Genomic DNA, 13,647 nt, shown 5'->3' with positions numbered 1-13,647 from the left:
CTTTGGGTGCAGAGCTCGGAAAAAGTGACGCAACGGACTTTTAACATCATAAACCAGTGAGCTGTTTGTTATGTCTCCCCTCTCGCTGTGAAACAGAGACACCTCTTTCTCCCTTATTAGGGATAGAGAGAGCCTGTGGTATGTCGAATACCAGGTGAACAAGTAATCTTTGGGGTACTGCAAGTCTGTGTCTTTACTGTTGCTTTGCTCACGCTTGAGTGCTCGGTGGTGGGTGCCGATGGTTTCTTTTACCAGTGGGGGGAGGGGGGATTGTTGCTTGCTGCTGCTTACGCGTGGGAGGGGGAGCTGGGGAGGGACTTTGGGGTTCTAACATTTAACTGTCATTCATTCTTTGGGGACACTCCTCTGTTTTCATGGATGGTTGCGAAGAAAAAGCACTTCAGGATATATATTGTATACATTTCTCTGACATTAAATTGTACCTTTGAAACCTTTGAACCTTTGAATAAATTTAGTCCACCCTAGCTGTGAGGCAACAACACTAATTATTGACCTCTGAACCACCCCTTTTATTTGAGTGTTGGGCTGCTTTGTGCTTGTTCAACCTTCATGTAGTAAGGATCGATTCCCACAAACATTTTCCAGTATTCAGTTTATCCATTGAATAGTTCTGTTATCCTTTGGTTAAGATTGCCCCCTCATTTCTTTTGGGAACATTTACCAGGGATTCCTTCATTAGTAAAGCACAATAGTGCAGCTTGTAGAGCCACAACCTCACAGTAGCAGAGGTCCAGGTTCAATTCTGACCTCCCCTGCTGTCTGCATGGAGCTAACACATTCTGCCAGGGACGGTGAGTGTTACCTCCAGGTGCTCCAGTTTCCTCACACATCCCAAAGATTGGCAGCTGATGGTCAGATCTTAAGAATGGTATGTTAACTGTTGTCCCTGAGGATCTAATCTGGTCCCAACATATGGATGTAGTTATAAAGAAGGCAAGACAGTGGCTATATTTCATTAGGAGTTTGAGGAGATTTGGTATGTCAACAAATACACTCTCAAATTTCCATAGATGTACTGTGGAGAGCATTCTAAATAGCTGCATCACTGTCTGGTATGGGGGAGGGGTGACAGGGAAGGCACTGCAGAGGATTGAAATAAACTGGAGAGAGTTGTTAAATTAGTCAGCTCCATCATGGGTACTAGCCTCCGTAGTATCCAAGACATCTTCAAGGAGCAGTGCCTCAGAAAAGCAGCCCCATCATTAAGGACCCCCAGCACCCAGGACATGCCCTTTTCTCACTGTTACCATCAGGTAGGAGATACAGAAGCCTGAAGACACACACTCAGCCATTCAGGAACAGCTTCTTCCCCTCTGCCATCTGATTTCTGAATAGATATTGAACCCGTGAACACTACTTCACTTTTATTTCTGTTTTTGCACTATTTATTTAGTTTAACTATTTTGTTTATATATTTTCTATACACTTAATGTAATTCACAGTTTTTTCTCACTATTATTGAGTATTGCTTTGTACTGCTGCCGCAAAGTTAACAAGTTTAACGACATATGCCGGTGATATTAAACTTGATTCTGATTCTGATTCTGTTGGTACAAGGCTATTGCACTTAAAATACAAAGGTGGGAAGATATGTTTATATAATGTTTCACCATCTCTATCAAGATGTCCAAAAGTAATTTACAACTGGCGAGGTAGTTCAGGAGCATGGTTGATGTTGTAATGTTATTCATTATAGAAAATGGGACACTTACAAAGTATATGTAAAGTATATATGAAAGTATTAAGAATGATATATACAGTATAACTATAGCACCAAGTGGTTTATCTTAGATACATTATAAGGTATCTAATTTATTAATTTAAAAATATATGTTTTTAACCAAGCTGTTTAGTTAGCATTGGTATTGATTTATTATTGTCATATGTATCGAGATGAAATGAGAAGCTTTATACCTTATGAATATACAGATACAATACCTTAGGTCAATTAAAGATATGAGGATATCAGTAACAAATAGGTTTTATGTTCTGCCACATACTGACTGATGGTTTAATTAGAGATAGAAGCTTTCAATATCTGCCTATATATAACAGGGAAATATTACTCATAGTGTATTACAAATGAACAAATAGAATGTTTGATAAAAAAGATGGATATTACTGGCTAATCTGTTCTGGTCTTCATCAATGTCTGTCTTAACTTAACACTTTCTCATGTCTTCCTAATGCACTTATGTAGGAAAATTTGTCAGGATCCCAAACTGTTTTATCAGCATCTGTTCCTCATTATCTCTGTCGAAAATGAGCACTTTCTCCTTTTTGTCTGAATAAGTTTTTTTGTGGAACAGCTGGTGTTCAATTGGTGCAGTACCCTGTGGGAAAAGACAAATCAATCAACTCACCTTCTTAACCATCATATCAGTAACATCAATGTTGGGTTTGTTTGGGAATGGGATCATAAGGTTGTAGATGTTGTTCCATTGCTGGGCCCACATATTACCTAAATGGAGGAGAAATCTCAGATCAAGAATGGAATACTCTGTCTGCAGTAACAAAGACATGCATTTATATAGCACCCTACGCTGAGGTAAAATGGCTACAAGGTCCTGTGTAGAAGCAAGGTCAATTTAACCCCCAAAGCAGAGGCAACAAGTCAGAGGATCAAAGAGGAAGAAGTGTGACAAAGTAGAGGAATCTAAAGAAAGGTGTGCATTTACATGGTGCCTATTGTATAACTCTCAGGATATCCCAAAATACTTTTGAAGAGGCATCACTGATGTAGTATAGAAAATCAAATTTCTGTCCTATGTCAATAATTTGATAACGTCTGTGAAAGCTGTCGGTAATATTGCATTTTAGAATAAAATTCTCAGGAGGCCAAGGGTAATTCCTCTGCCTTTCTGTGAAATTTTGCTGTGTGGTTTTTCTGACCCATCTGCACTTGCTTTATCTAAATAATGGTAACTCTGGCAATGTATCACGCCCTCAGAACTGCTGAATGTCAGCTGAACCTTTGTGCTCTGGCCTCTGGATTGGAGCTTCAGTCTTAGAGCTAGGTACCTTCCTCACTGGCTACTTGCAGTGGAGTCTACGATGTTAAGTATAATTCCTGGGGTCTTGGACTGTCTGGCAGGGTTGTCCAAGTGTGCAGCTGTCTAAAGGACCAGTCATCAGTTTGCAACTAACACAAAACCAGAACAAATAACAAAGTCCACCTCAAATTAATTTTAATAGTTTTAAATATAAAGAATGAGTCTTCCTTGCAAACAGTAATTACCGAATAGATGTGCAGGGATGGGTCCTTTCAGGTTTATATATTTGGGTCCATATTGCTGATATAACTTCCTCCTCACAAAAGCATGAAGATTAAGGTAAAGTGGTTTGAGATCATTGTAGATCTTTTCGAGATCATCAGCGAATGTTGGCGACTCATACCAGGATCTCCAGTGCTCTCCAGTGTCGTTAAAACCTGTAAACAAAGCCAGGTAACTATTGCTGCAGTGCTACAAACTATAGACTCATACCACTAAACACTTCCATTCACAGAAGAAATGCAACATACTTAAAAGTCCAAAGAAGTTTTGCAGGAGTATAATCAGATGAAAACAGAAACTGCCATTGCGCCAAAGAAATTGATATTGGGTGGGCCACCAAATGTTTGCTCCCAGGAACAGGGAAGAACTTAAAGGAGGATGGACAGAATGATGAAGAACTTTAAGAATGGAATTCAGGATGATTATCTCTGTTTGGACTATTTGTCCAACATTTTGACTATTGGACTTAAAGGAGCAGAGCCTATGGTCAGAGCAAAGAGAGTGTCCTGGCTGAGAGAACCAGGCCATCCAAGGTAATGGGGAAGCTGTAGTTGATCTGACTGGTAGATGGAGAAATTACATGGAGGTCAAATGTTGGGCAAGTGAAGTCAGGTAGTGAGGCTGGTTGTAGATCTGGTGGCTGGGCATGGAGCAGAGGTGGACAGGGGTAGGGAAAGGTTGAGGAAATGGTTATTTGTGATTGTGGATGGATAAATTGCAATGGTACTTTATTTTTAAGAAGCCAGAAAGATCCTGTCAGGATTGAAATGTGGTTTGATGGGCTTGGGATTGTTTGGGTGATTTGATTGGAAAGTAGAGTGGAGGTTTCAGGAATGAGGATGGGAGGGTGGCCTTGATTGGGTAGAGGACAGAGTGGAATGACTGTAGTCGGTTGTATGGGCTGGAGACAGGGATGATGGGATGACTGGATGAGGATTTGGTATGAAAACTGGGAGACATATAAGGATGATTAATAGGTAGTAGGAAGAGATAGGGAGCTGGAGCTGGGATACATGGAGTAAAAAGGAATGATGTATAGAGAGGAGTAACACTGGGATGTGAATTGGTGGAGTGCAGAGTGATGGGAGATTATTACACAAGGAGAGGGTGAATGGGAGGCACCGTGGGAATGGAGGTCTAATCTTCCTGTTCCTGAAATTTAGGGATTGGGATTTTTCCTGTTGGCTTTGCCCCTTCCCACAACGCCCAACCATCTGGTATTCCCAAGGACTCGGAGACCTAGCCCGCAACCATTAAATGGAAATCACAGCTCTCATCTGAGGCAGGCAACTTCAGAATAAACTGCGTAAATTATCCCCCTGCTTCTGGACCAAGCTCCACAAATCACCCCCTTCAGACCAGACTGCGGTCATCCCTAACTTAACCCCATTGCACCTTTCCTATGGAAGAGGACCTGAGGAAGGTCTGCACCTTCAAAGTAAAAGGGTGACAGAATTATCAAGAACTTGCTGGAAAAGCTGATACTGAGCTTTTGTATTGAGGAAACAAGCGGGACTTATTCCCCTACATTGTTTTGTACTGTTACCGTTAACACTGATAATTTTGTGGGGTTTGGTGGTGGAGCCTGCCCAGATCTGCCCATGTGGAGGGGACTAATCTACTCACCATCCATTCTAGAGGCGTTGTTGCTCATTTGAACAAATTTCTTATAGTGCTTTCTCAGTGGAATCCCTGCAGAGTTGTGCCAGCCCTCCCATGCATACAGCAGCTTCTTGTAACTCCGGGATATTGCCATTATATCAGTCAGCTCTGCAACACGAGAGAGAGAGAGTAGAAGCACATGTATGGTTATAACACAAACACTAAATGTACTCACAGGAGGACAACTGTCCGACAGACCTCAACATTCATCATGTCTTCTTCTGACGTGGTCAGGCAGTTTACATAGAAACATAGAAAACCTACAGCACAATACAGACCCTACAGCCCACAATGCTGTGCTGAACATGTATTTACTTTAGAAATTACCCAGGGTTACCCACAGCCCTCTATTTTTCTAAGCTCCATGTACCTATCCAGGAGTCTCTTAAAAGACCCTATTGTATCTGCCTCCACCACCGTTACTGGCAGCCCATTCCACGCGCTCACCACTCTCTGCGTAAAAAACTTACCACTAACATCTCCTCTTGTAGTAAACCATATATATGTTGTAACTGAGTTAACTGTCCGGACACGCCCCTCTGCTGACTGCCCCTGTGGCTCCTCCCACAGAACCCTGTATAAAGGTGTTTCGCCTTGCCCCTCCCCCCTCAGTCCGGGGGCAGACACTCACCATGGAGGTCGTGGAGGTTGTATTGTACAGCGAATAAAAGCCTTTCAGTATTTTACCAAACCTCAGTCTTCTGGAGTTATTGAAGGTGCTTCAATTTTATTCGCTGTACAATATGACCTCCACGGTGAGTGTCTGCCCCCGGACTGAGGGGGAGGGGCAAGGCGAATTCACCTTTATTCAGGAATCTGTGGGAAGAACCACAGGGGCAGTCAGCAGAGGGGCGTCTCCAGACAGTTAACACAGTCACAACATACATATGGTTTACCACACCTCTGTACTTAGTTTATGATTTCAAAACAATGACAAGCAACACTTTACCAGATATCTGCAGTGAATTTGTTGGTGCCTCAGGCATATGGGTTCAGTTGGTGTCAGAGAAGATGGCTGCTCTGTCCTGTTTAAAGTTCTTTGAGTGTTGTTGGACCTGAACATATTCCCTTAAGCAGAGAATATTTAATGACCCTCTAGAGTCCTGCCTTGTAGATGGCATTGGAGTGTCAGGAGGTGAGTCACTCACTGCAGGATACACAGGCTCTGATATGTTTGGATCACACTTTTGTATTTATGTAGCTGGTCCAGTTGACTTTCTGGTCAATGGGAACCCCAGCATGTTGACAGTGGGTGACCTAGCAAAAATAATGCTATTGAAATTCGAAGGAGGGTGGTTAAACTCTCTTTTGCTGAAGATGATCTTTGCCCATCATTGTACAATGTGGATGCTCCTGATCACCTATCAGTCCATGGTTGAACTTTATCACTGTCTTGCGAATGGAATTGAACTTTGTGCAATCATCTCCAGCTGGCTGTATGATGAGACAAAGGTCATCAATGAAGCTGTTGAAGATGGCTCTGCTTGACACTGCAGTGAGGAATGCCTAGGGCTGGGTGATTGATGTCCATCAGCCTTAACCACCTTCTGTGTGAGAATTAACTCCATCCATTGGAGTGCTGTCCGCTGATTACCTTAGTCTTTAGGCTTATCACGCATGTTGATGCCACACTTGACCTAACATTGCCTTACGTCAAGGGCAGTAACTCTCACCTCACCCCTCAAATTCAAATCTTTGGTCCATGTTCAGATGAAGGCCTGATCTGAGTGGCTTACTGAAATCAAAACTCAAAATCACTTTCCCTATCCATTAATGCTGCCTGACCTGCTGAATATCTCTGACACTTTTCATGTTTACTATGGGGTACTAGTGAATTCTCTGACCCTGTGTTCCTTGTCGAGTCTGCGTGATATTTCTCACAACATAACCACGTTCCACGTTTGTGAGGGTCTTGCAGTGTTGATCAAGTTGGATGTGTGTTTACGACGTACAGGTCTGTCTATGTCTATGTTGCTGCTGGGGGATCCTTCCGAAGGTAATCTCATTGTGTTCTGATGTATCCATTTAGTCATTTCATAACACAGCTGATAACACTGGACAACAAAGATTTTGCTTCCTGAATACTTTTGGGTGCATCTTACGGATTTTGGACTGCTGATCATGAAAATCACTACGAAATTTCCCTCTCACGCACTATTTTTTTTAAAAATTGGCCTATATTTGTTACTTCAATTCATAATTCAGGTCAGAATAACTGATGCCAGATTAAGGAAGTCATTTTTGTTGGTCCACAAATCAAACAGGTCATCAATAACAAGCAATTCAAAGACCTTCCAGTGGGACTGGAGATAATCGTATGGAAAGTATTCAAAGATGTTGTTGAAAATTTTCTTGGCAACTACAGAACACCAAACTACATGCAGCTGGCTGACAACATGCTTCAAGCATACAAAACCATGGAGTGAAACATATCACTAAAGATTCATTTTCTGTGTTCCCATTTGGACTTCTTCTCTGCAAATCTTGGCACTGTCAGTGACGAGCATGATGAAAGAATTCACCAGGACATTGTGGTCATGGAGAACCGGTATCAGGGCAACTGGAATCCATCAATGCTGGCTGATTATTGTTGGACACTTAAGCAAGAAGCCTCAGACACAGAGTATGAATGGAAATCATCAACAGAACAGTTTTAGCCCAGTTAAACTATTGCAAAGTGTCAGCATTATTGTGCAAGTAAACACATTATATTTACTGGGGGTATGGTATTGATGTGGATAGAGAATTGGTTGGCAGACAGGAAGCAAAGAGTGGGAATAAATGGGACCTTTTCAGAATGGCAGGCAGTGACTAGTGGGGTACCGCAAGGCTCAGTGCTGGGACCCCAGTTGTTTACAATATATATTAATGACTTAGACGCGGGAATTAAATGTAGCATCTCCAAGTTTGCGGATGACACGAAGCTAGGTGGCAGTGTTAGCTGTGAGGAGGATGCTAAGAGGATGCAGGGTGACTTGGATAGGTTAAGTGAGTGGGCAAATTCATGGCAGATGCAATTTAATGTGGATAAATGTGAGGTTATCCATTTTGGTGGCAAAAACAGGAAAACAGATTATTATCTGAATGGTGGCTGATTAGGAAAAGGGGAGGTGCAACGAGACCTGGGTGTCATTATACACCAGTCATTGAAAGTGGGCATGCAGGTACAGCAGGCGGTGAAAAAGGCGAATGGTATGCTGGCATTCATAGCAAGAGGATTCAAGTACAGGAGCAGGGAGGTACTACTGCAGTCGTACAAGGCCTTGGTGAGACCACACCTGGAGTATTGTGTGCAGGTTCGGTCCCCTAATCTGAGGAAAGACATTCTTGCCATAGAGGGAGTACAAAGAAGGTTCACCAGATTGATTCCTGGGATGGCAGGACTTTCATATGATGAAAGACTGGACCGACTAGGCTTATACTCGCTGGAATTTAGAAGATTGAGGGGGGATTTTATTGAAACGTATAAAATCCTAAAGGGATTGGACAGGCTAAATGCAAGAAGGTTGTTCCTGATGTTGGGGAAGTCCAAAACGAGGGGTCACAGTTTAAGGATAAAGGGAAAACCTTTTAGGACCAAGTTGAGGAAAAATTTCTTCACACAGAGGGTGGTGAATCTGTGGAATTCTCTGCAACAGGAAACAGTTGAGGCCAGTTCATTGGCTATATGTAAGAGGAGTTAGATATGGCCCTTGTGGCCAAAGGGATTAGGGGTATGGAGGGAAGGCAGGTACAGGGTTCTGAGTTGGATGATCAGCCATGATCATACTGAATGGCGGTGCAGGCTCGAAGGGCCGAATGGCCTGCTCCTGCACCTATTTTCTATGTTTGTATGTTTCTATGTTCAATAAAAGTTAATTTCTTGTTTCTCCTAATTCCTATGCGGTACAAGTAGTCTGAAATTATTTTTGCGTTCAGCTTCAAGCAGTCTATCATTACCATATAAGCAACACTTTTGAAAAAATTGTTGTCCAGTGTAATCAATCACATTTCTGTGGGTTTAGGCTGTTGTAAAGTCCAGACTGAACATGGACGCCAGAATTCTTTCCAGTTGGAACATAAATGAATTATAACAATCAATCGTTTCATGGCGACCTCAACTGAGACTTGTTCTTTTATTTAAATTATTTACTTCACTGTATTTAAATTCTATAGAGCTGGTAGAAATATCACCATTCTGAACTTCAGCCCCATAGATTTCCAAATATTTGTCCAGTAATTTCCAAATCAGGAAGCACCATAACCTGGGCAACTTAGACCAAAAGTAGACATACCAGATGAACCACTGTCTGGGTCTTCCTGACGCCACCCTCTCATCTTTTTATACTGGCCATCTCAACGTCACATTCTCAGCTCTGATGCAGGAACTTAACATTGATGATCCCTGTGCATCCATAGTTCCTCCAGCAGCTTGTTTTTATTTTGCTTTAGCAAGTTAATGACTGCACTACAATTATCAGCCAGAGGTAATCAGGAAAGATAGTTGTTGGAGACAGGCACCTCAAGGTGAACAATGCTTGCAGTGTATAACTAAACATCTGCTAATACAGGGAATCACTGTGTCTTAAAGAGAATAAAGCTCTGTTCATGTAGAAGCAAATGCTTGTATATGGCAGATATAATACAGGACAGGCAAGGAATAAAATATCTCTACATTGTCCCATTATCATTCCAGTGACGGGTGTAATGCTGGTTAGATACAAGATAAAGCACCCTCTGTGCTGTCCCATCAGACACTCTGGGAATGTGTATGGGGTGGGAGATGGAAAGAGAAAATTCTCTGTCTTGTTCAATTACGACAGGAGTTAGATGCTGAACTCTCTGAAATTTGCTTCAGTAATGCGCCTGAATTCTATACTTGGAGGAGGACCCTTTCCATTTCCAGTATTAATCATGCAGTAGACTTTGTTATCAGGTCATTTGCAACTACATCAATTTACGTAATTTTCTTTGCAGTTTAAAACACTTAATAAGGAGAAGTGCTTTGAGATGCTGGTGATGGCCTGAAGTTATTCCTGCCTGAGCAAGGACCTGTACCCACTGCAATTTGCCTATCACCAAAACAGGTCTACAGTGGATGCAATCTTACTGGCTCTCCACTGGCTTTAGACCACCTGGATATCAGTAATTCAGGCTGCTGTTTAACAATTACAGCTCAGTGTTCATCATTCCCTCAGTATTAATCAACAAGCTTCAAAAACCTGGGCTTCGTTGATGCAATCATGATGAAGGAACTACAGTGGCTATACTTCATTAGGAGATTGAGGAGATTTGGTATGTCACCAAAGGATCTAGCTAATTTCTACAGATGTACTGTGAGAGCATTCTGACCGGTTACATCACTGTCCCGTATGGAGGTTCCAATGTAGGAGGTTGCAGAGGACCGTCGATTCAGTCAACTCCAGCACAGGTACAAGCCTCTCCATTCATCAAAGATACCTTCAAATGGCAGTGCCTCAGGAAGGCAATATCCATCACGAGGAATCGTCACTATCAAGGGCAGGCCCTCATCTCACTACTACCAGACCCATACTCCACATTTTAGGAACAGCTCCTTCTTCCACTCTGCCATCATAGTTCTGAATCATGTATAAACCATGGACACTACTTGCTGTTCCTCTTTTTGCACTATTTAATTATTTATTTTTATTGTAACCTGTAGTAATTTGTTATGTCTGTCCTGTACTGCTGCTACAAAACAACAAATTTCATGACTTATGTCGGAGACATTGAACCTGATTCTGGTTCTGGTGAGGAGAAATGGAGTGAGAGTGCGTGAGCCTGAAATAGTGCCTGGGAAAAGGGATTAAAGTGGTGAAGTTTCAGAAAGCTGAGTAGAGGCTTGGGGCTAAAATCTTAGATCTGAAGGGATAAACATAACTGCAATGATGGAATTGGTGGAGAGAGCAGATGTCCACCATTAGAGGAGCAGTGAAATGTCAAAATAGCTTCATGCTTTGAATATTCTCTGCTTTCTTTTCTATGTTCTTTCTGAGCAGCCAAATCTTCTCTGAACTATTAGGGATGATGCAAGCCCTGGGTGTGAAATAAAACCTTTGCTTCCTCCTACAGGCTCCACTCAGTGTCCCTCATCTAAAGAATAATGGAGAGCTGGCTTCTCAAGTGCTCCAAATTATCTAATAGCTGATATCAAGAGACGTGACAGCTTCCTGGTTTCACTGAAATTTTCTGCTCCTTGGCATTGAAGGTTTAGGGAGGCTTGTGACCAATTTTCTAACAGCCTCCATGTTAAGCATGGCATCCCAAGATGAGGAAGGTGAGCCAGTGGCTTCGGAAGACTCAGCCTGCATCCCACAATCCATGTTATTTTTTTTTGTGCTACCTTGCTTTTCTTACATATGGAATGAACTGTCTAAATGGCATCCATACAAAGCTTTTTGATATCTTGGTATATGTGACAATAATAAACCAATGCCAATAGCAATGGCCTCTCTACACAAAGTGTATGGAGTGGGTTCTACTTTTGGTCTCCGTTGCCCTGGTTATAGTACTTCTTGGTTTGGAAAGACTGAATAATGCTGTTCCCTCTGCTGCATTGTGACCTCTTAAGTTACAGATCCCCCAACTTACTTACCTGGCTCGAGACTCCAACATTTGTTGTGATCCTCCTCACCAGGTGGGCACACCTTAGCTGTCGAGTATATATTGTCCATTTCACTCAGGATAGTGTTGAACTGAAACCAGAGACAGTTTGTTAGCAACAACAAAATGTCTGTAATGCAGAAAGAAGTGAAATGTAAACGTTATGCTTTTGTTTCCTGTAATATCATCTGTGCACTAGTTTCCTTATTATAACGATAAGGAAATAGAGCAGAAAACTAAAATATTGAATGTCTATCCTACTATGGTGTTGGCCAGGAAGAATGAAAATCAGTGACCAGGAATTGAGGTGGCCATTTTGTGAGACTATCCTTGCAGCCACCTATTTTGTGAACTCTTTGATGAATTGAATGTGGACACAAGGAGTTTCAGCTAACTACCTGCTAAACCTGAGACCATTCTCAAACAAGTAGCTATCTATTATGTAAAGTGGCAGGCTTGCAGGAGGAAGCTCAGTGTCTGGGTCATCTGGTTTGACTGGCTTGAACTGGCTAGAGTTGAAAAGAACAAGGGCATGAGGCTAAGGGCAGAGACCATAGAACAATACTGGTAGTAGCCCTGGACCAGAGCCAATGAGAGGATGGCCCAGGTAGGTCAGGTGACCTTGAGCCATTGGGATGGAGATGCGTCATTTGAACTGATGAGGAACATTATAAGAGTTAGGAGCTTCAAATGCAAAGGAATGGTTACTCTCCAGAGACCAACCATCGCGGACACATGGAGATTGGAGTGGGTCCACGAGGAGCGCTTGGCCAGAGTAGACTTCCTTCCGGGATAATACCTTTTCTCTTCATTTACTGTTTACGGAGGGTCAGGAAATCCTAGTGGGTGTGCACACAGGTCGTTAGTTTGTGAACCCACGTGCTTCTTAGTTGAGCCAATAAAGGTTACTTGTCAGAAAATACAGATTCTCTCTGTGCCTCTCTGATCATTCTTACTAAAAGGGTAAATCCTTGTAACAGGGGTACAGTACAGTTGCTGGTATAACTAATTTTTATCTAAATATAGGAATCTATATAATGAGATAAGTATATAAGATTCTGAGTGGCATAGTTAGGGTAGTCAATCAGAGTCTTTCTCCCAGGGAGGAAATATCAAATTCTAGAGGCATAAGTTTAAAGTGAGAGGTGGAGAGTTTAAAGGAGATTTGTGAGACAAGATATTGTAACACAGAGACTGCCAGGGGCCTGGAACATGCTTTCTGAGGAGATATCAGAAGCAGATCTGATAGCAACATTTAAAAGGCATTTACAGAGATGTGTGAAAAAGCAGGGAATAGAGAGATATGGACCAAAGCAGGCAGATGGGACATAGTTAGATTGACATCAGAGTCAGTACAGACATAATATTCAGTGGTGTACTCTAGATTGCTGGAAATAATCAAGCAGGTCATATGATGCAAGTATGACAGGTGGGATCTTCAAGATGTCCCCCACCAACCAGGCTAAGGCACCAGTGTGGTCATTGATGTAAGCGTTAGGGTGGCAGGAACCCCGATCACAAGTAAACTAGTATTCTATGTTGGAGACAGTTGCTTATGGACTTTACATGCTAGTTTTAAAAAGTGAGCTGGGCCTGTTGGGACTTGTCAGTGGAGTGGGAGTTCGCAAAGTGAGTTGGAGACAGTTCATTATGGACTTTACATGCCAGTTTTAAAAAGCAAATGGGGTCTGTTGGGACTTGTCTGTGGAGCAGGAGGTTGCTTGGGTTAATGCTAACTGTGGTTAATTAGCAAGGGCCAATAAAAAGAAGTGAGATTTAAGCAGAGCAGTCATTGTGCGATTGGATCAGCATTAGAGTGGTCAGGCTTTGGCTCGACAGGCTTAGGCAAGAACAGGCACAGGCTAGAATTTAAGTTTGAAGCGTTAGAGGCATAACAAGTGCAGGCAGTGGAATACTTTTCCTGTGAGATGTGGGATTTCAGGGTACCTAACAGTCTCCCTGATAATTACCTCTGTAAGAAGTGCACCCATCTTCAGCTCCTGACTGACAAGGTCAAGGAACTGGAACTGGAACTGGATGCACTTGGAATCATCTGGGAGACTGAAAACTACGTAGATGAGTCTGT

At 42.3% G+C, this 13,647-nt stretch overlaps 1 protein-coding gene across 2 annotated transcripts in view; it reads right to left on the bottom strand.

The window, feature by feature from the left end:
• ace (angiotensin I converting enzyme (peptidyl-dipeptidase A) 1) overlaps nucleotides 1-13,647 on the bottom strand; it is a 155,248-nt gene that overhangs the window by 121,988 nt on the left and 19,613 nt on the right. For both annotated transcript variants that reach the window (XM_063037759.1, XM_063037760.1), the window contains exons 3-6: nucleotides 11,554-11,653; nucleotides 4,923-5,066; nucleotides 3,260-3,451; nucleotides 2,385-2,482 (exon numbers count right to left, since the gene is read on the bottom strand). In XM_063037759.1, coding sequence (XP_062893829.1) covers nucleotides 2,385-2,482; nucleotides 3,260-3,451; nucleotides 4,923-5,066; nucleotides 11,554-11,653 — 534 coding nt within the window. The remainder of the gene's footprint in view (nucleotides 1-2,384; nucleotides 2,483-3,259; nucleotides 3,452-4,922; nucleotides 5,067-11,553; nucleotides 11,654-13,647) is intronic.

This window comes from Mobula hypostoma, chromosome X1 (assembly GCF_963921235.1).
Source record: "Mobula hypostoma chromosome X1, sMobHyp1.1, whole genome shotgun sequence".
NCBI classification, from domain to species: domain Eukaryota; kingdom Metazoa; phylum Chordata; class Chondrichthyes; order Myliobatiformes; family Myliobatidae; genus Mobula; species Mobula hypostoma.
This window is presented reverse-complemented; position numbering and strand designations above follow the sequence as displayed.